Below are 23,338 nucleotides of genomic sequence, written 5' to 3'. Positions count from 1 at the left end.
TTTTAGTTATTAAGATTCAGAAGTTAGCTGAAGGCAGGACAACAGAATAGACAGGAATATTCTAGGATATTTCCTTGTGACAAATATAAGATAGCAAAGTAATTTTCTGTTAACACCGGGAAAAAAAGCTAAGCAACAGAACCAGGAAGATAATCAAGCGCACAAAACTGGAACAAATCGTCACAGACAGATAGCTTCCTTGTTGTTGGCACATGCAGGTATGTGCACAAATTTACTTTAAGTAAGTAAGTAAGTAAGTAAGTAAGTAAGTAAGTAAGTGTGTGTGTGTGTGTGTGTGTGTGTGTGTGTGTGTGTGTAAAAAGATTTGTAGTTAACAACAACAGTCATGGTGCACGGAATAAAGTGAAACTAGGGAGTGGGGGTTACAGACAGCATGGGGGAGGGTCTGAGGAGGGTGAGATGAGTGAGCACACACACGCACACACATACCAGCAAAACCACTGAATGAATGAAAGGCAAAGGGGGAAATGGAATGAATGAACAGTTGCGACTGAGAAAATGAATGAGTGTGATGATGACAGCTGATTTTGCTGTTGCACACACACAGGGCAGTTGGACATCCTTATTCATGTCACAGGCGACAAACTTCGCATTCGGAGCTAGAAAATGAATCAATGTGAAAAGTGTGTTGCTGGTGCACCAACTGGATTCCTGCTAAGTAAGGTATTAACTCTTAAATCAAACATTAACATTTAAGTGTTAGCTTGCATACAGTGTAAACACTGTTATCTGATTATAGGTCAATCAGGTGATCAGAATCACAGTAAAGAAAGTATAGCTTTCAGTTTTAGTTTGTAGCCACAGTTCTGTCAGTCGGCCCATCCTCCAGTTCAGTCCAGACTAAAATACAGACCAATATCTATTAACATTTTATTATATTATCTGACACATTGCAATATCATTATACAGTATGTCACACTGCTAAAATGCACATTCCTGCAAACTGTACAGCTCTGTGGAATAATTGATGTATCTCTAAAAGTAACAAATCACTTTATTTATAAAATTGGGCTGACAGGAACATTCTTTTCTTAAAAATGACCTTTTTGATTCTAATGCTCAACTACAGGCCTTTGTGAAAGAGAAAGCATTTCCTGTACTCTAAAAAGTAACTCAGTGGCCCCATTATCACCACTTAATTAAATGCATTGTAGTAAGTTAAAAGTTCTAATATATTTATTTAGATAGACCTTTTAAGTTGCAAAAAAAGTTGTGTTGATATAATAATGTTGGTAATTACGTCAATTTAATATTGTGAGTAATTTGAACTAACATTTCTGCATTAACTGGTTCAAAACAAAAGTCAAGTTGTATTAACTTAATAAAATTTGCTTGATAACTTAATTTTTCTCCACCTTGAGTTCAGCATTTCAAGTCCCCTCCCCTACCCACCCACCTATTAAATGCCTGGGCAAATTCAGACAGTTGAGACTCAAAATACGATATACAAAGGACATTTTTGAGGTGAGTATCATTTTATTTGCAAATAAATTAAAAAATTGTGATTTGAACAGCTGTGGACTTGTGACTGAAGGTTAGGTTACATCTGTTAATACAGTTGATGGAATATGTTGTATTAATAAACATAGTTAAGGCTAGTCATATTTAGCAGCGTAGTTTAGCCATTCTACCCTTCACTGTTGGAATCAAGGAGGAGATTCCAACAGTGTTTATTTCAATGCCATGTCTGAATATATAATATATGTCCTATAATAACTTTAATCCCTCCAAAATTGATAATCTTGTCAATAGTGCTGCAGGCTCACTACGATCAACATAGGAGATTAGCACCGTGGTACAACCACCAAACACGGCAATTGAAGCAAAAAATTATTCGAATTTTGCTCAATTTGGCAAGATAATCTTAAAACTTATGGAAAGGCCCTCCGTAATGCCAGAGGAGCCTATTACTCAACACTAATAGAAGACAATAAAAACAACCCCAGGTTCCCCTTCAGCATTGTAGCCAGGCTGACAGAGAGTCACAGCTCTATTGAGCCACATATCCTCATAAACTTAAGTAGCAATGACTTCATGAGCTTCTTTTATTAGGGACCGAGCACTAACAAGTGGAAGGACCCTATTGTTTCTGTTAAAATTATTATTAGGGACCGAGCCAGCGACCGCTGGAGGTCCCTATTGTTTTTGCTTGATTTCTTACCTATTATTATTTTTAGGCCACTTCGACTGCGTTTTTGCCCCCCTGAACATATACGAAAAGTCAATTTTATTTGGCAAAGTGTTCTATGTGTCACTTTCAGGTCGGCCGCTAGGTGGCGCTACTATCATAAAAAGTGCGTTTAGGCTAATAACTTCTGCATAGTTTGTCGCACATTCAAAAACCTTGTATCCACACGTTCTGTGAATGGACCTGAATCTTCTTATATAGGCCCCGCCCACTTCCGCCTATAATTTTTTTCGTTAGAGCACGAAATGTCCTTGAACTACTTTTTCGTGTTCCTCCTACACGCTTTGTCCAATTCGCACAAAAATTTTCACCTACCACCTGGGGACCGCCCTGGCAAAAAAAGTAATTTAAACATTTTTGAAATTTCAAAAAATATGCACGCGATAAAATTCAAACTTCCTGTACATTTTTCTTCAAAAAAGGAAGTGGACCATTTCTCCACATTGGTATGTCCGATTGTCACCAAACGTGGGTCCATAGTTCTTCATGTCTTTCTTAGGTATCGTGCAGAATTTCAGGTCATCGCCACTAGGTGGCGCTCTTTAAAATGAAGAAGTTTATATCTCTGCAAACGGCACGAGTGATTAAAATGAAACTTGGTACGATGATTGCCCATAGCTCCCTGAGGTTCCCATAAAAAGGACAAAAAAATACGCCACTAGGTGGCACTCTTTTGGCATGATAAATCACTGTGCGGAGACCGTAATGGTTATGAATATGAAATTCACAGGGCACGTGTAGACTGGTACCTGAAGCTCACATACCAAAAATCGTGTTTGTAGCGCCCCCTACAGGATAAAACAAACAGCAGCCCCGGCGCCATGTTTCACCGATATGTACGAAATTCGGTAGGCACGTGTAACATGCCGGGACATACAAAAAAGCCTCTTGGACCCATACCCGAAAATCCACAGGAAGTCGGCCATTTTGATTTTCATTTTCACTTTCGGCGAACTTTTCGCGTTGTATTTCAACAAACTCCTCCTAGGGAATTTATCGGATATGCTTCAGAATTTGTGAGTACAGTCAAAAAATGGTTCTGATTAAAAGTTGTGCTATTTTGAAGTCCGTGGTCGTGTATATAATATTATATATATATATATAATATTTAGTAAAAGTGAGAGCACCACCTAGTGGTGAAAGGAAATGTCATTTTTTTATACTTCCATGTTCTACTCCTAGTAGGATGATCAGATCAAGCTGAAATCTAGTCAGGAAATGCAAAACATGTTGTTGATTGTGGTGAGTTTTGTTTAAAGGGCGTGTCCGTGGTGTGGCGTCAAACTTTGATGTACCGCCAGAACACACAAAGTTACTATAACTTGAGTGTACATAATCCAATCGGCTCCAAACTTCACATGTTTGATAAGAGTCCCGCCCTAAACACATAGTGATAGCGCCACCTAGTGGCAACAGGAAGTAAGTGCTGCGTGGCGATTTTGAGCTGATTTACGTGACATTTTCATGTTGTGGTCCGCACTAGTTACGACGGCACGTGACGTGGCCGCAGCACACCCCGACAGCATGTGACACGGCCGCAGCACACCCCGACACGCGCCGGCTGCGAGGTCCTGTTCAATGCTGCTTGCAGCTTTAATAATACAATTATTACTGTTAGAGAGAAAATTAGTCACCAAATGCCCTTAACAGGTATCACTGGCTCTCCAAGTTTAGGAACTGTAACTAATGTAAACTCAGATATATATTTGGAATGTTTTTCTGCTATCAATTTTCATCAGTTAACTTCAATAATTTCTTCATCGAAGCCATCAACCTGTCTATTAGACCCGATCCCAACTAGGCTGCTTAAAGAAGTCGTACCCTTAATTGACACTTCTTTACTAGATATGATTAATCTTTCTTTATTGTCAGGATATGTACCACAGTCCTTTAAAGTAGCTGTAATTAAACCCCTTCTTAAAAAGCCCACTCTTGACCGAGGGGTTTTAGCCAACTATAGACCGATTTCTAACCTCCCCTTTCTCTCTAAGATTCTGGAGAAAGTAGTCGCCAAAGAGTTGTGTGACTTTCTACATAACAGTAGTTTATTTGAGGATTTTCATTCAGGATTTAGAGTTCATCACAGCAGAGACAGCTCTGGTTAAAGTTAATAATGACCTTTTGATTGCTTCCGACAATGGACTTGTCTCTGTACTTGTATTATTATTGTGCCTTGCATAAGCAAGCACAATACTATTATCCCTCGGGCTTATTATTCTTCCGTACGTTTTTTCGGCGCGCTACTCCTCCCGCAGCTTTTGTCGCACATACACAAAAAAGGTATCAAAACGTGCGGCTCGGTGAGGACATTAGTGCTATGACTTTTCTAAGCGTTTCGCCAAACAGTTTGCCGGTAAATCGCCAAAAACCGGTCCAAAAAATGAATGGGTGTGTATTGCGAGAATGTTCAACTGCCAGAGTGCGTGACATCATCACTAGAGTGTGGGGAGAGAGAAAAATTTCTCCGTAATAGTTATGAATATGAAATTCACAGGACCCGTGTAGACTGGTGCCTGTAGCTCAAAAATCTGGTTTGTCGTGTTTGTAGCGCCCCCTACAGGAATTAAAAAAAACAGCCCCGGTCCCACGTTTCACCGATATGTATGAAACCCGGTAGGTATGTGTAACTCGCCGAGATGTACAAAATTTTTTTTTTTAATTTTCACCATTTTGTGGTCATTTTGACTTTTTGGGCTTGTATTTGAACGAACTCCTCCTAGGGAATTTCTGGGATCTGCTTCAAAATTGGTCAGTACAGTCAAACAATGTTGCTGAATGAACGCCGTGCTATTTGTGACTGTACGTTGAAGGGAGTGTCCGTGGCGTGTCGTCAAAGTTGGCCATTTTGAATTCCGTGGTCTTTTTTTCGAAGTGATAAAACACAAACACCCCTCCACTCCCACTAGCCACATCTACAAACCGTATTTCCTACGGAGTATTGTTCGTGGAGTATTGTAGGAAACCGCTGGAAGTCAAGTATTAAATTGCAAGATAAATAGGGGACTTATCAAATCTACTTCAAAATTGGACAGTCTTATAAAAACAAACTGTAGATGAAGAGTTGAGCTATTTGTGACTGTACGTCAAACCGCGTGCCAGTGACGACTTGTCGAATTCATCCGATTTGCCATTAAACAGTACTCATAACTGTATAACAGTGTGCGATGTCCAATCTCCACTAAAATTCATATATTCTGTAACAGTCTCGCCCTGAACACGTCCTCATAACTTCAGCGTACGTGGTCCAATCTCAATGAAACTTCATGTGTTTGATAAGAGTCCCGCCCTGAACACGTCTACATGACAACATTCAGACATAGTGATAGCGCCACCTACTGGCAACAGGAAGCAACCCCTGCGTGGCGATTTTGAGCTGATTTATGTGAGATTTTCATGTTGTGGTCCGCACGTGTTACGACAGCATGTGACGCTGCCACAGCACGCCCCGAGTTACTTGGAGTGCGAGGTCCCGCCCAACGCTGCTTGCAGCTTTAATTAATATTATTATTACTACAGTTACTATTATTACTATTGTCACTACTCATTGTCCCCCATCGTTGCTGTTGTCGTTGTCATCGTCTTCTTCATGTTCATCATCATCAGTCTACACTATTGGTGTAGTTGTTGCTACTGTTGTTGCTGTGCACCTTTGTCTCTGTCTCTGTACTTCTGTTGTTACCTCTGTTCTCTCTCTATCTCTCTCTCTCTCTTTCTCTGTCTCTCTCTCTCTCTCACCCCAACTGGTCGAGGCAGACGACCACCCACCTAGAGCCGAAGGGTCTGTCCTAGGTTTCTGCCTCTTAACAGGCAGTTTTTCCTTGCCCCCGTTGCCAAGTGCTTGCTCATGGTGGTACTGTTGGGTCTCTGTAAATGTTATAAGGAGTTCGGTCTAGACCTGCTCCATTTGAAAAGTGTCCTGAGATAACTTCTGTTATGAATTGGCACTATACAAATAAATTTGAATTGAATTGAATTGTGGCATAGCAGTGGATACGAATGATAGTTTTATTTGGCAAATCGGATCAGCTTGAGAGAGCTTTTTATTTGAGCCATGGAGAGGAATAGCATGATATTTCTTATGTGTTTAGCTGTAAACTACATTGCTGTTTGTATTTATTAAACTGGATAAAATTGAATGCTTTAGCAGGGTACTTGACTGGCCCATCTTATTGCCTGGTCTTTGGTTCCAAGTTGCCCTTATGGAGAGCGACTACTTGGAACAAAATGGCAGACAGTAATAGTGGGTCATTTCAGTGCCCTGCTTTTTTAACCAGTGTATGTCAGAGTTCCCATATATTGAGGAGTTGTTCCCCTTCAACTAATGTGTTTTAGTATGAATTAATGCAGTAGAGCTAATTGTCTGCAAGACTGAATTCTTCCATTTGTGTGGTCTACAGATAAATAAAGAATTCCAGAGAAAATTGCCTGATTTGACCATTGCACATAAAAAATGATGGATGTATCAGACATGATTGCTTCTCCAGGTATGGAAATTATTAGGCTTATCTTTGTTGAAAGTTACCAATTCAGATTATATTTGGTTAGTTACTTTCTTTTGATTTCCTTTTTCTTAAATAGCCCAATACAATTGAAGTACACAGAGACATAGCTATCCTCTGCCTTGGAGAGAAGGAAGAGGACGATTTTCAAGGAGTTTAGAGTAAGTAATTCAACACCTTGAAAGAAAATGAAATCTACATTGGGCAGTGTAAATACACAGGGCAGAAACCTGCTCCTTGTCCATTAAAGTTTTAAGTATTTTACACCTCTGGCCACACCCCAATCTATAATATCATAACAATGGTCTGTTCAGATAGGTGTTGACAGCAATGGCATGGGAAAATACCTTGCTATACAAGGACACAGAAGCGTTTGAGGCAGGCCTCGATAGACAACTGATAAAAAAAAACTGCCACCTTCGGTGACCGGTCCACCCCAGAATCTGACCATATGACAGCAACCATCATGGTCGAAGGATCCAAAATCCTGGAGGACAAGGATATCCCAAGGTTCTGTGCTTTGCTGACGGGAATCTGAGCTATTGGAACTTAAATGTACATTGATAGTGACAGTCTGCTGCTTTGTGTTAGTTTTTTGTAAAATGTATCTAAAAGGTCTTTCCTATAATGTGTAAAAAAGACTACAGGACGGTGAGAAGATTGGTGGCCATGTATGGGACAATTTAAATTTGTGTTATTGTTTTCCAAGTTGTTTTTTAAATATGTCTGTAATCAAAAAATTAGACACATACTATCACAGACAGATGCAGAAAAACTAATCCATGCATTTGTTACTTCAAGGCTGGATTACTGCAACTCTTTATTATCAGGTTGCCCCAATAAGTCCATTAAAACGCTCCAATTAATTCAGAACGCTGCAGCACGAGTACTGACAGGAACTCGAAAAAGAGATCACATCTCTCCTGTACTAGCTACTCTGCATTGGCTCCCTATAAAATGTAGAATTGAATTTAAAATCCTCCTCCTCACCTATAAAGCTCTTCATGGTCAGGCCCCTTCATATCTTAAAGAGCTCATAGTACCCTATTACCCCACTAGAACACTACGTTCTCTGAATGCTGGGCTACTTGTGGTTCCTATAGTCTCTAAAAGTAGAACAGGAGCCAGAGCCTTCAGTTACCAAGCTCCTCTCCTGTGGAACCAGCTTCCTGTTGTGGTTCGGGAGGCAGACACCCTCACCACATTCAAGAGTAGGCTTAAGACATTCCTCTTTGATAAAGCTTATAGTTAGGGCTGGATCAGGTGAGTCCTGAACCATCCCTTAGTTATGCTGCTATAGGCCTAGACTATCGGGGGATTTCCCATGGTGCACTGAGCTACTCTCTTCCTCTCTCTTTCTGCACTCATTCATGTCCCTTTAATGCATGTTACTAACTTCACTTCTTCCCCGGAGTTCTTGTGCTTTCTCGTCTCGCAGGTTCTCATGGATCCTGGTGGAGCCTCCTGCCATGGTCCTGCTTGACTGCCATTGCCAATACTGTTGTTGCTGTGCACCTGTCTGTCTGTCTGTCTGTCTCTCTCTCTCTCTCTCTCTCACCCCAACTGGTCGAGACAGACGACCACCCACCTAGAGCCGGAGGATCTGTCCTAGGTTTCTGCCTTTTAACAGGCAGTTTTTCCTTGCCCTTGTCGCCAAGTGCTTGCTCATGGTGGTACTGTTGGGTCTCTGTAATTAATGTTAAAGAGTTCGGTCTAGACCTGCTCTATTTGAAAAGTGTCCTGAGATAACTTCTGTTATGAATTGGCGCTATACAAATAAAATTGAATTGAATTGAATTGAAACACTGTTAAACTGCAGTTCAACATAAAAACAGTTAATTGCCAAACAGTTTTGTTATCTAATGAATTAATTTCTTACATAAACAAAATTTAAAAATGTGTGTCAACTTAAAAACCATTATTATAGTTATTAAGTACATGACACTTAAAATGCCCTTTAAATAATCTGGGGAAACTATTTGGAACAACTTAGTTTTCTGAGTAATCAACTTAAAAACTTGTGTTTATACTACCAATTATTAAGTAGGTGGTAATTAAAAATACCTTTCATTGTAGAGGAAAAACTAATTTGCCTTATTTAATATCCTTCATTAGATGAACATAATTTCATCCTGTGTTGTCACAACTCAAAATGAGAGACGGTATGATTTTCTTCGTTAAGCCAAGACATTTGTTTTTAGAGTGTGTCAAGTTTTATATTAAAATCCATACCCAGTGGCATAATAGAATTTTAAAAAAGCAACATCAGCCTAACACCATGTGGTTTATACTGATATCAATTGGTGCAAAGTGTATTCCTTTTAAGCTCTGTATAACAAAAAATTAGATAACTTCATCTGAAAATATCATGCAATATATATTCAACAAACATGTATATTTGTATGGTGGCCCGTATTGCATTATATTCTGCAAAGACGTTTATAATTATATATTATGCAAAACAACACTCAACACAACTATGCGATTGTCTTTATTGTTAAATTATGGATAAAACAAACTTCAAGAAGCTCTGTGAAAAAAAATTATAAAGTATGGTCTCCTTTTTGGCCTGTTATGACAAAGTACAAATGTTGGTCTGGGATGAGACTGTTTGAGTTGGTCTATTAATATAGATACATCTGTGCATTTGTTATTATCTATTTTGTTTTTCTGTTATCCTATTTTTATTTTAAATTACATTTCTTCTTCTTTACTTGTAATTTTCACTATATTACTCTACAGCATAGCATCATAACTCCTGTTATGCTCCTGTTATCACCACTTGTTCATGGCAGGCCATTTCCATTATTTTTTGCTTATTACATTATTTGCCAAAAGATTGAGGCTATTTATATATTTTTGTGTATTTATTTTAATATTACTACTCATACATACATATTGTGTTATTGTAACTTTTTTTTATTATTATGTTGAATTACTGCTATCTGTATTATTATTATTATTATTATCATCATGTTCTTACTTATTCAGTCATACATTGCTTGTAAGTAAGGGTGGGATTGGGAGTAATTGTCAATCAGTTATTAAGCCTGCCCAAAACAATAAAAAAGATTATGTAAAAAAACAGCAACTGGTATGACTGATTGTAGTTTCTTATGAATAAATACATTATGAAAAAAAGAGTTTTAAATAGTATCACAATTAAATAATTCATTTTTCATCTCAGCAATTTTAAATCATCCTGTTTGTATCTCTGTTTAACTGTCTCGCAATATATCGTTACATTTCTATCTTTCTGATGTTAGCATTTAGCCTCATATTGCTGCTAGCATGCCCTAAATACAACAATTTTCTGAAATCAGTTTGAATGAAGTGGTGGGAATTTGGCCCATGGGAGTCAAAATGAGGGAGCACCAACCAGGAAAACCAGGGCAAAAAGCAATGGCCTTGAGGTGGTAAACATAATTTATTTTCCAGCCGTGGGTCCATGGTGGTGTGATCAGTAGGCTGAAGCAGTCTGTGCCCTCCTGGTTTAAGTTCAGCTCTCTGCTGTCCCTTTAAACACATCCTCCTCCTGTTACCATAAAACTGCTAGAAGAGCCTCACTGCAAAAGTCACATGCTCTGACTCCCTTTGTTTCCCACAGAAAGCCTCTGTCTGCGTGTGCATGAGAGGGACTGAGAACAGAACATGCCATTGAGAAAAGTCATGTCTGAAATGAAGTGGATCAGAACAACTGCTGGTTTCAGCTTTTACAACTTTCGGTCTGCTGGACAACATATTTGGTTTTCCAACATAATGTCATTCGAAGAATATGTTAAAAATAAAATGTTACTAAATTAAATAAAGTTAGGAAAAAGGTTCTCCCAGTGGCTTGTGACATACATGTGCAATAAATAAAATATGTGAGTCATAAAATATTTGTAAAAGGCAATTATAATGGCTTATGAGGGTTAAAAACGGTTGATCAGATTTGTATTATCTTCATATTATTTGAATGGTATTGAGGGGAGGTTCAGTTGTAAAAAGGAAATGATATAGGACACTAAAAAAAGATGTATGCACAGGAAACATTTAAATGAACCATAACACAATTGTTTTCTACACATACAGTGATGGTATATAGAGGGTAAAAGGTAAGAAGTCGAACAATATGTATGTTTATTCAAATGCATTATAGTGAATACATATTTTGTAGAATATTGTTGTATTTTTCATCCCACACAAAAAAAAACACAACAGCACAGTGGTGGTTTGTTCTGATGTGACTCCAGGCTCTGTCCACAAAAGTTGAACCTTCTTCAGGCATTACGGTAGTCCACCCAATAGCCCAGAGAGGAATTCAAGGAATGTGAAAAGCTCCAATTCATATTGAAACTAGATTAAAATGTCTACAACTTAACACTAAATGCTGAAATGCTACAATAATAAATGACAGAGCCTGCGTGTTATACCTTGTATCAATGTGTAAATGTCAATAAATGTCTCCTGCTGGGTCCACTGCTGGGTCCTCTCCTCAGTCTTACTGAATGCTTTCCCACATAAAGAAACAGAGATGTACATATAAAGCAGTGTTGTCAATAGAAAAATTGCCCTAATTGATTATTCGAATACGTCAAAGGATTCTGATAGGGTTACCAATGTTACCAACAACAATGTCAACTTTTCAAGTGCACTGAACTTTTCCCCGCAAGTTACACCGACATCTGCCTAGTAACAGCAATACCTCCCATTGGTGCAACTCCAGTCTCCTCCCGTTTGTGTGTGTGTGTGTGTGTGTGTGTGTGTGTGTGTGTGTGTGTTAGAATGTCTTTAAACTTTACTATTTGCACTCCATTATTGTGTTTTTGAGTAGCAGTAGTTTTGGTCTGTGATATATGATAAACTATGCTGACGTTGAACTCCAAAGAATAAACTGCTCATTTCTTTTTGGATCGGTGGGTAGCATACACACTCAATTAATAATTGATTAAATAATCCCAATTTTACAGGTATAGAGTTAAAATGTGACACAGTGGGGTTTCCATACAGATGATGACTCAGCAGTCCTCAAACAATCAAAGTTAAACCTGAGAATAGTTGATTCAGTGCAATGGAGCCACATGGTGAGCTTTATGTTCACTGTGCATACAGTGATCAACAATGAACAATTTTACTGAATGAATGCTGCATTACATTACAGATATTACAGGTGCAATGGGTTTATAAGCAGACTATCAGATGTTAACTACACTTACTGAGAGCTACAGGAGCTTGATATAATACACTATCCTATCTGCCCCCCATGATATTTGGAGCTGGAATAAACGGAAATAAATAAAGCAGCATGTGTGTTTCACACTGCACTATTGTCCCATGTGCTCACCTCATGTCCAGAACAGTTTGGTGAGAGAGCGTTCATTGAGTCCTGGGGAGAGACAGAGGAAAGAGGAAGAGGGGGTGTGCGCCCTTATCGCCCCCTACCGACGCGAGGCAGCCAAGCCTTCTCCCCGGTCAGCTCTTCTCCAGCCGCACCCCCCCCCTCCCTAAGACTCGGCCCCGGACCTCCCACCTCCTCCTCAGAAACTACCAGGCTATAGGAGGAGAGGACAGAGGAGGGAGGTGGTGGTTTGTGTGTGTGTGGGGGGGGCTCACAATCTCTGTTTTTCCTTTATATATGTATATAAAGAAATCCTTCCTCGCGCGCTCCCTGGCAGACTGCTTGTCTCTTTGATCCCCCCTACCTCTTAACAACAGCTGACGTCATCCCGGCATCTACCCCCTCCTCACCTCCTCTCTCCTCGGCGCGTGCTCGCCGATAAAGTTTGTGTGTGTGTGTGTGTGCCCGCCCGTACGCGTGCGCGCTCGGCGAGCGCGAGACAGGGGTTTTTGTCTCGCGGGGGAAAGCGCTCTGTGCTTCAGAGGGCTCGCGCACACCGGAGGAGCAGCAGCACGCAGCAGCAGCAGCCCCGCGAGACGAAAGTGATTTAAAATACAGCCTCTCGTCTGCTGCAGCCGGTCCCTTCACTCACACTGTGACACTTTATCACGGCGAGACCGAAAATTCGAGCCAACGGTGAGAGTAAGATTAACAGGCCTAACACAAACTATGGAGGACCAGCTGCTGTGTTGCGAGGTGGACTCCATCAGGAGAGCCTACCAGGACGTCAACCTGCTCAACGACCGGGTTCTACGCACCATGCTGAAGGCAGAGGAGAACTACCTCCCGTCGCCGAACTACTTCAAGTGTGTTCAGAAAGAAATTGTGCCCAAAATGAGGAAAATAGTTGCCACCTGGATGTTAGAGGTACTTCACTTCAACTTTTCCCTCAGGGCCCGTTGCTAACTTGCCTGTCCGTCTCTGTAGCATAAACCCTAAAACTCGAATCTAATGTGAAAGTTGTGTGTTAGAGAGGTTTATTTGTGTTATTTCATTGTTCATGTTACATAAACGCTCTGAAAAGTAGCTATAGGCTACCTCATGAGAGCTGGGTGGTCCTCCGGCTATAAAAGGAGATATTGGCGACTCAGTTTCCACCACGAATACCTTTTTGTTATTGATTATTTAGTAGCCTGTATTTCTTTTCGATGGTTATGAAATTAAATGAGGAAATATTCAAAAATAACAGCAATGTACACGTATGCAGTCTGGCCCGTGCCAGTAGCTATTGCGCGCCATCTTTGTTGTCGTATATGAGAGGGCTTTTAATATCATTAAAAATCTATAGCCTCAGTATCAGCAGCTATGACAGTGTGTCGGTTAAGTGTGGCACAAATGCACCTATATGATAAACTGGTTATATGGTGACTGCGACAGCTCGTTCGGCTGCTAGCAACTGCTAAAGTTTGTTTTGCCTCACAAGAGTCACCGCCGTCTGCGAAGGTCGCGAAGAAAGAAGGAGATTTGATAAAAGTACGAACTTGTTAAATGAATTTGAAGGATCGGATTTGATAGATTAGATGTTTCTTAACATTAACATTAACTTTTGGATTGAATTCTTTGCGGGTTTCTATTTTTAATTAATTTCTGAAATTGCGCACGGGAGCGCCGAGGGGGAAGTGTCGCATGCAGCACGAGAAAAAGCCCGGAGAGAGAAATTAATTTATTTTAAATCCGCACGCGACACAATTCGACATATTTCGCTTTGATCCGATCAGGCACTCGACGAGGATCATTTACGTGTTAATTGCGCCCACCCCGCTAATTTTTAAATATTTCTAAATATTTTTTGAAAAGATGACGAAGTTGAAATTAGAGACTGAAACTTGCATCGACGCCACCTTTGTGTCTCAGTCAGAACTGACTTCAAACTAATTCCCGACTCTTTTCACTGTTACTAATTAATAGGCTACATCCGATTGGGACTTTACATGTTTTGGGTTGCACAAAATCGATACAATATTAAATAGCGTGTCACACAGGATATTTCAACTCTAAAAATGAACATGTTGTGTAATTCATTTGAGTTATTTTTTTCCGGATGACCGTGGATAATGAATGCAAACAGCTGTGCGCAGAATAAAAGGTAGAGCCAGTGGGGGGCCAAAGACTTCATAATGCATACGAATGGGGGAATTTCCTTCCAGCAACCTCTAAGTGCTTTTCTCACCTCCCTATAGGTCTGCGAGGAACAAAAATGTGAGGAGGAGGTTTTTCCGCTGGCTATGAACTATTTGGACAGATTTTTATCAGTGGAGGCCACCAGGAAAACAAGACTACAGCTGCTGGGAGCTACGTGCATGTTTCTAGCATCCAAGATGAAGGAGACTGTGCCCTTAACGGCTGAGAAACTCTGTATCTACACGGACAACTCGGTCCAGCCCGGAGAGCTGCTGGTAATTGAGTTCTGCAGACATGGATGTTGCATAACACATACAGTAGCATGAGCAGCATGCACCGGAGAGCACATGACCAGAATACAGTGTGTGTGCAGGTCATCTACTCTGTTATAGCCACCAGAGAGTAGATTGTAGTGACATTTCATAGATAGATAGATAGATAGATAGATAGGAATAAAAGGAAGTATAAATGTAGCATTTGGTGCCGCGGTCTCTGAATGGCTGCCTGTGACTTTCTCATGGTGACTAGCAGGCCTCTGATTTCATGAATGGTCTCAGTGACTGACAAGAAAATACTGATTCACAGCGACACCTAGTGCCCATAAGACACAGCTGCAGACAGTGGCAATGACAAACTGAGCGTGAATTACAGACACACTCTTTTCTTTTGTTTGCTGTGACAATTAGTTTGTGTGCACCTGTTTCTATTGGAGTGTAGAGATACTTCATCACAATATTGTATCAGTAAATCCTGATGTAGCCTTTGTATAGTATTTATAGGTAATCGGGTAAGAAGCTGTTGATTTTGCACCTGATTGCATGAGGACTTACATGTCATGTCATGGAATGTCATGTCACAAATACATGTTTGCGAAAGTTGAAATGTGGAGAATGTTGCACTGCAGAAAAATTTGAAAGTTGAAAACAAGAACCAGGATGGTATGAAAAAGCAAAGCAAATAAGAACATATTAAATGCAACAGCTGCAGGAACTAAATGTCACAGCAGATACAAAAGGAGGGGTCATTTTTTTCTTTCCCTTAAGTGGGTCAGTTTGAGTGAATGCCTCTGGTCTGGTCCGTCCACAGCAAATGGAGCTGCTGGTTCTCAACAAGCTGAAGTGGGACCTGGCTTCAGTCACACCTCACGACTTCATCGAGCACTTCCTGTCCAAGCTGAAGATCTACCCGTCCACAAAGCAAATCCTCAGGAAACATGCTCAGACCTTTGTGGCCCTCTGTGCTACAGGTAGGACCAGAAGCTTTATGTCTTATAATCCATATATTGGTTTAGAGGAACATTTCTGTCTGTGTATGAGCATATATGGATCCTTATGTAGGCCTATACATTTTCTTTATTTCATTATTGTTTGAATATGTTGCTGTAACCCATATTTAGCCTATCTGTATATTTAATACCTTCTGTTTCTCCTGTGTGTGGTTCTACAGTATTTTCTCTGCTGTAGCCTTTTACAGCTTACTGATACACCTTTACACACAGGGCAGGTTAAAGTTTCAGTCAGATTTGAGGAGCTTTCTGGAATTGCTGGCTTTTGTCTTCTTCGAGCCAGTTTGTGGTTTTGTGGACCTGATTAGGAATGCCATGTTCTCATGATTAGTAAATAAATGTTGAAGGTTCAGAGTAGCAGATGTGTAGTGCTCTGTGAGGATTATCAGTCATGTGTTGTTTTTCTGTGAAGAGCCGGAGGCAGGGGTTCCATCCAGCCCAAAGGCATGGATTGGGAGCTCGTAGGGTGTAATAATAAGTGGTTCTGGTGGATTATTCAAAGGAAGGTGGTGTTCTATAATGTGCTACAGAGATTCTGTGTTGTAACACATGCTTGTGTCGTTCCCACAGATGTCAACTTCATTGCCAGTCCTCCATCCATGGTGGCAGCTGGCAGCGTGGTGGCAGCTGTTCAAGGTCTCTACCTGAAGAGCCAAGATGCCTCCTTGTCCTCCCAGAACCTCACCAACTTTCTGTCACAGGTCATTCGCAGTGACCCGGTATGCAAACACATTCTTCCAAACCCATACTATATATGTCCACTAAAATGTCTTCAATCCAATAGTCTGATATTCAGGCCTAAAATGTCTTAAATGTGATTGTCACTAGATTTCTTTGCTTGGTAATAGTTCGTATTGGTCTTGCTGTAACAACTACTAAATGAAATGCATACAATAAATCACAACACATTAATGATAAAATATATATAAATAAATTAAAATAAAATAAAGTAGTCAATAGTCAAATGCATAGCCAGTATGAACGTGACATATGGCTTAAAGGTCCAGTGTGTATTATGTAGGAGGATCTATTTTTAGAAATGGAATATAATATTCATAGGAATGTTTTCATTAGTGTATAAACACCTGAATATAAGAATATTATAAAAATGTTGTTACTTTAGAATGAGCTGTTTTTATCTATAAAAAAAACATATTTATAGAGTCCTCCATGTTGAACCACCTTGTTTCTACAGTAGCCCAGAATGGACAAACCAGACACTGACTCTAAATAAGGACTTTTGCGTTTTGTAGTTTCTCCTACACACTTGGAAGACTGAGCTGCTTTCAAATGGTTGCAGTCTGCAACTTCACTAGTCGATGCCACTAATTCGTACACACCAGACCTTCAAATTGCATTCATAATGATCTTAAAAAGTCATTTTATTTTTAGCCTGCAGAAATCCTGCCATATAACATAAATGTGTGATAAGCCAGTGATTGATCAGTGTCCACTCTGTCCTTGCAGGATTGCTTGCGGGCCTGTCAGGAGCAGATAGAGTCTCTGCTGGAGTCCAGCCTGCGGCAGGCTCAGCAGCACGGCGGCACAACGGAAACCAAACGCGTGGACGAAGACGTAGACTTGTCCTGCACTCCAACAGACGTCAGAGATATCAACATCTGAAACAATTCGACCGCCGCATTGCACTGATGATCGAAGGAAAGTGGTCGACTATGGGCGGTGACAGGCGGGCCGGGGAGGGGGTGCCTCATCTGCCTCCCCTCCTCCCTCTCCCTCTTCCTGGTGGGCTGCTATCATGGCCGACATGTCACTCACTGTCCGCTACAGCTGCCGAGACGGGACCGAGTGCCCGGCAACAAACCCCAAGTCACATTTCCAGTGTCCCCTCCCATCCTGGGAAAAGAAATGAACACTACAGAAATGTACAAGAGATGAAAGACAGCGTATAATGATGCCCTGTGTGGGCTGGCGTCAATGCCACAAAGCAGACATTTTAGTAGATATCTTTTCTTATTCCCTCAAATATTAAACTAGGAATCTTTAAATTACCACAGACTCAACTCGCCTACTAAAACATCCCAAAGTGTCATGTACAGTAGGTCCTTGTAGTCTGCCTTCTGGTCTTCACCTAAAATCTGACTTTGGTTAAGGAGAAGAGTTTTTTGTTGTTGTTTCATTTCTCTTCTTTTATATGTAGAATGGTTTAGACTTCCTGTCCAAGCTCCCATGTTTGTCTTGTTGCAGTGCAGACATTCATATATCCCCGCTTGCTTATGTTTAGTCACTTTATTATATATGATTTTAGACCTCTTTATCAGTTAGTCTTATACCGCTTTTCTTCAGAGCTTTTGTTTTTTAAACCAAGTGTAGTGTGAGATGACCCTAGTGACAGTGTACTGCTTAGGGTTTGAACAAATGTGATTCTTTGTTCAACATTTCAGCTTGCCGTTGTTTGATGAGATCATATCAATGCGCGGCCAAGCAGAACAGTCCAGTCTGTTCTGTTTTCTTTTGTCTGTGTAGTTCAACCTAAACCATTCCAACGTTGTTTTCTAAAAAAAAAAAAAGCACTTTTGGTCAGCGCTGCTGGCCGTCTAAAAAAAAAATCACAGTGATAAAGTTTGTAAAACAAGATGAAAATGGAATGGGGGTTTGAGCAGGAGTAGTCTTTTGGTGATGAAGAGTGAGTTGCACCTGGATCTGATACAACAAATGGGACTAAAGAAATGACCAGTAGCTGCAGAAATATTTAAACAAACAAGACTGAATGCTGCTCCATACTGTCATTAGTCTTACAAGAGCCAGCGGCTTCAGTAGCTGCCTACCAGCTCTGAGTTTTAGTTCAATAAATGTTTCATGTGGGCCTAGCTGCTCTTACCTTTTTTAAAAGATATGGTTGCTTTAGTTAAACCTCAGTGTGCAGAGCCAAAAGCTGAGGGTGCAGAGGTAAAAGTAAAAAGAAGTATTATTTTTGTAGATAAAATAATACTTTATTTTTATATAGTGAAACATATTTATTTTTTTTTAGCTTGCATTTCTAGTTTGCTAACGAACTGTGGCTCTACCTGCTGATGTTTATCAGGCTGTGGGGATGCTGGAAGTCAGTCTGAGCATGACATTTATGACCAGGATAATTTGCACCGTAGTTAATAGTAATTAACAACAATTTATACACATTTTGTATAACATTTTTTAGTGGATAAAATTGATAAAAAAAAAAGGTACAACCACTTTTCATGTCATATATGCCAGTGTACACATGCACATCACAGTAAAAAAGGAGGACGTCATTATATGTTGAAATATTTTTCTGAACAAATGCTTTTATTATGCCAGAGTTTAGTACTACTTCCAGCACCCATGTCTGGCTCCAGAAATATTTGTAAGACTAAAACTCTAGTCTGCTTGAGTCACCAGGATCACATCTTTTCTGTTGCTCCACCTCAGTTCAAATACTGCTCATGGATTCTGGGAAGGGGATGAAGCTAAAAGAAGAAAAGAGAAGTGTTGAGACTATTGACATGATTTTGCACAAAGCTAAAAGACGTGGGCTGCGTTTCTTGCAGATTTTCCTAAAAAGCGAGGGTGCCGAGGGCTGAAACGGCAGCAAAAGTGGCAAAAAGGGTGAAGGCTAAACAGGGAGGTGTGTCTTAATGCTGTAGAGTTCAAGTCAGGGTTCCTATGCAGGGCGGGAATGTTGTCATGACCAGGTCGCTAAATGCTTTATATATGAAGACAGACTGATTACAAGCAGGAGGGCTCTCTTCAAATCCAATTCTGTAAGAAAGTATTGAATTCTATGTCCAACTGCGTAGGAACCCTGTCAATTAGGTTTCTGATTGTACATTAAGGATAGAGAGTAGGAGAGAAACACTCCTTGTTTTCAGCTGCTATAGAAAATAAATCCCAGCTACGTGTTTAAAAAACAAAAAAAAACAAAAAACGTAATGGAATAAAAACAATGCTTTTCTCTTGTTTGCTGCTACATTTTTGGTGGTTTTTTTTATACATATAAATGTCAATATACTGCCATTCTAGGTTTGAATTTTCTCATAGAAAATTGTGTTATTGACATCCTCATTTGTTGTTTTTATGTAGATTCTATGTGATCTTTTTTTATAATTACGTAATATGATTTTCCGAACTATTCCAAAAAACAAGGAAAAATGAGACAATGTACAGAAATGCTTTGATCCACAATACCTCATGTGACAGTCAAGATCTATCTCTAATTTTTAGTCTTTTTATTTGTTTAGTTCTTATTCTATTCTACTTGTTGGTTCAGTGCCTACTAGCTCTGTTAAAACCTGCTTGAGACAAAGCATCCGTGATGGAAACCAGCAAGTCCAGGGCATGCTTTGATACTGGTGCCATAACAGAAAATGGGATATGTATAACTCTGTTGAGTGTTAAGCTGTCTCGGTGAAAGAGACTTTATCCCCTCTTTAGGCCCATAGCGGCCTTCTTTCCTTTCCCCTTTTTATATTTATAAAAGAAAAAACCTTTTGCTCCAATTTTTAAACTGTCAGTGAGTTGATTTTTTTGTTTTTGTAAATAGATTCAGTGTCGTGCTCGGTAAGCCATAGACTGTTTTTGTTTTGTTTTTACAAATCATTCCACAGTTGTGTCTACTTCATGCCAGTTGTCGGTAACTGGGACAAACAGTGTATTCATATTTGTGACGACTACACAATAAAAACATGAATTAGATGGAGTCTGGAAAACTGTTTGTTCTTGTCCACTAGGTTTACCTCGTGTGAGTTCATAGTGGAGGGAAGGTTGTAGGTGTGAGGGTTAAAATACTGTGTACTGGTCTAGATATGAGATATAAAACTTCCCAGTTGGTTACTTACATTGAGACAATTATTATCATTTTGAATTCCATATATTCTGTGTAAATACACATATTACATATATTTCCAGAAGAGAAATCTGAACATTGGATGACGCTTGGCTAAAAATTCTTGTTTCAATGATTTTAGATTTCTTTTTATCACTCCATAAATGTAAAAAAAAATCTGTCATCATTCATAAAACCCACATATTAGAAAGAACAGCCATGTTATTTAGGAATAAAATGTGATAGAAGAGAGAAGAATCAGGCGATGAACATAAAACTAGAATATTTTGTAAGATTTCTGGCTCAGAATATAGTTTAACTTTTCAATTCAGTTCAATTCAATTTTATTTGTATAGCGCCAATTCATAACAGAAGTTATCTCAGGACACTTTTCAAATAGAACAGGTCTAGATCGAACTCTTTATAACATTATTTACAGAGACCCAACAGTACCATGAGCAAGCACTAGGTGACAAGGGCAAGGAAAAACTGCCTGTTAAAAGGCAGAAACCTAGGACAGATCCTTCAGCTCTAGGTGGGTGGTCGTCTGTCTCGACTAGTTGGGGTGAGAGAGAGACAGAGAGAGAGAGACAGACAGACAGACATACAGACAGGTGCACAGCAACAACAGTATTGGCAATGGCAATCTAGCAGGACCATGGCAGGAGGCTCCACCAGGATCGATAAGAACCTGCGAGACGAGAAAGCACAAGAACTCCGGGGGAAGAAGTGAAGTTAGTAACATGCAATAATGGGACATGAATGAGTGAAGAAAGAGAGAGGAAGAGAGGAGCTCAGTGCACCATGGGAAATCCCCTGATATATAGCGGCATAACTAAGGGATGGTTCAGGACTCACCTGATCCAGCCCTAACTATGAGCTTTATCAAAGAGGAATGTCTTAAGCCTACTCTTGAATGTGGAGAGGGTGTCTGCCTCCCGAACCACAACTGGAAGCTGGTTCCACAGGAGAGGAGCTTGGTAACTGAAGGCTCTGGCACCTGTTCTACTTTTAGAGACTATAGGAACCACAAGTAGCCCAGCATTCAGAGAACGTAGTGTTCTAGTGGGGTAATAGGGTACTATGAGCTCTTTAAGATATGAAGGGGCCTGACCATGAAGAGCTTTATAGGTGAGGAGAAGGATTTTAAATTCTATTCTACATTTTACAGGGAGCCAGTGCAGAGAAGCTAGTACAGGAGAGATGTGATCTCTTTTTCTAGTTCCTCTCAGTACTCGTGCTGCAGCGTTCTGAATTAATTGGAGCATTTTAATGGACTTATTGGGGCAACCTGATAATAAAGAGTTGCAGTAATCCAGCCTTGAAGTAACAAATGCATGGATTAGTTTTTCTGCATCTGTCTGTGATAGTATGTGTCTAATTTTTGTAATATTACGTAAATGAAAGAAGGCAGTCCTAGAGGTCTGCTTCATGTGGGAGTTAAAAGACAAATCCTGATAAAGATAACTCCAAGATTCCTGACAGCGGTGCTAGAGGCCAAGGTAATGCCATCTAGAGTAACTATATCTTTAGACAGTGAGTCTCTAAGGTTTTTGGGGCCAAGAACAAGAATTTCGTTTAACATCAGAAAAATTGCAGCTCATCCAGGATTTTATGTCCTTAAGACATGTTTGTAATTTAGATAATTGATTAATTTCATCGGGCTTGATCGATAGATATAACTGCGTATCATCTGCATAACAGTGAAAGTTAATGGAGTGATTCCTAATAATGTTGCCTAAAGGGAGCATATATAAAGTAAATAGTATTGGTCCAAGTACAGAACCTTGTGGAACTCCATGACTAACTGTAGTATTTATTGAAGATTCATCGTTAACATGTACAAACTGCGAACGATCTGATGAATATGACTTAAACCAGCTTAGTGCGGTTCCTTTAATGCCAATTTGATGCTCAAGTCTCTGTAAAAGAATATCATGGTCAGTGGTGTCAAATGCAGCACTAAGATCTAATAATACAAGTACAGAGACAAGTCCATTGTCAGAAGCAATCAGAAGGTCATTATTAACTTTAACCAGAGCTGTCTCTGTGCTGTGAACCTGACTGAAAATCCTCAAATAAACTATTGTTATGTAAAAAGTCACACAACTCTTTTGCGACTACTTTCTCCAGAATCTTAGAGAGGAAGGGGAGGTTAGAAATCGGTCTATAGTTGGCTAAAACCCCTGGGTCAAGAGTGGGCTTTTTAAGAAGGGGTTTAATTACAGCTACTTTAAAGGACTGTGGTACATATCCTGATAATAAAGAAAGATTAATCATATCCAGTAAAGAAGTGCCAATTGAGGGAACAACTTCTTTAAGCAGCCTAGTTGGGATCGGGTCTAATAGACAGGTTGATGGCTTCGATGAAGAAATGATTGAAGTTAACTGATGAAGATCGATAGCAGAAAAACAGTCTAAATATATATCTAAGTTTACATTGGCAGAAGTCCCTGAACTTGGAGAGCCACTGATAACTGTTGATGGCAGTTGGTGATTAATTTTCTCTCTAATAGTAATAATTCTATTATAGAAGAAGCTCATGAAGTCATTGCTACTTAAGTTTATGGTGATGATGTACAGTATATACAGAAATATCTTCAGTGATATACTTTATGTAATTGTTTCCTCATTCCCATTACATGTATTCTTTATAGAATCCAAAGGCTACCATTCTCTTGTGGTAGAGGGAGAATGTTTAGTGCTGAGCAGGAGGCAGCCGATGTGAACATGGTTGTGGCAAACAATGCCATAAGGCTGCGTGAAATCAGGGCAGCAGTGATCGCAGATCAGGGCATGTTTAGGAACATCAACAATGTGAGCGTGACCACCATTGACTGCATCCTAAGAAGGAACCATATGGCCATGAAGCAGCTCTATACAGTTCCATTTCAAAGGAACTCTGACATTGTGAAGGAGGCCAGATGCCAATATTCAATTCAATTCAATTCAATTTTATTTGTATAGCGCCAATTCATAACAGAAGTTATCTCAGGACAGTTTTCAAATAGAGCAGGTCTAGACCAAACTCTTTACAACTCCA

The 23,338-nt window shown here is 39.8% G+C and overlaps 2 protein-coding genes and 1 long non-coding RNA gene across 5 annotated transcripts in view; 2 read left to right on the top strand and 1 right to left on the bottom strand.

Moving 5' to 3' along the window:
* The window catches only part of kbtbd13a (kelch repeat and BTB domain containing 13a), a 388,109-nt gene extending 366,705 nt beyond the window's left edge, over positions 1–21,404 (bottom strand). The window contains exon 1 of the mRNA XM_051380025.1: positions 21,296–21,404. The gene's annotated coding sequence lies outside the window, so the exon portion shown is untranslated. The remainder of the gene's footprint in view (positions 1–21,295) is intronic.
* Positions 397–8,505, top strand: LOC127352021 (uncharacterized). Of its 3 annotated transcripts, XR_007881011.1 has the most exons (5): positions 397–684; positions 1,388–1,485; positions 6,607–6,693; positions 6,788–6,869; positions 7,023–8,505. It is a non-coding gene; the product is annotated as an uncharacterized LOC127352021 (long non-coding RNA). The 3 variants fall into 3 exon arrangements; XR_007881010.1 differs by having other exon boundaries at positions 6,788–8,505; XR_007881012.1 differs by lacking the exon at positions 1,388–1,485 and having other exon boundaries at positions 6,788–8,505.
* Positions 12,342–20,165, top strand: ccnd1 (cyclin D1). Its single transcript, XM_051380062.1, has 5 exons — positions 12,342–12,955; positions 14,269–14,484; positions 15,296–15,455; positions 16,065–16,213; positions 16,962–20,165. Exons 1-5 carry the CDS (start codon positions 12,758–12,760, stop codon positions 17,115–17,117), a joined length of 879 nt encoding a protein of 292 aa, XP_051236022.1. The 5' UTR covers positions 12,342–12,757; the 3' UTR covers positions 17,118–20,165.
* Positions 21,405–23,338: the final 1,934 nt, after the last annotated feature.

The sequence above is a fragment of the Dicentrarchus labrax genome, unplaced genomic scaffold (genome assembly GCF_905237075.1).
Source record: "Dicentrarchus labrax unplaced genomic scaffold, dlabrax2021, whole genome shotgun sequence".
NCBI lineage: Eukaryota > Metazoa > Chordata > Actinopteri > Moronidae > Dicentrarchus > Dicentrarchus labrax.
Note: the sequence above shows the minus strand (reverse complement) of the source record. Positions and strands in the feature narration are given on the sequence as shown.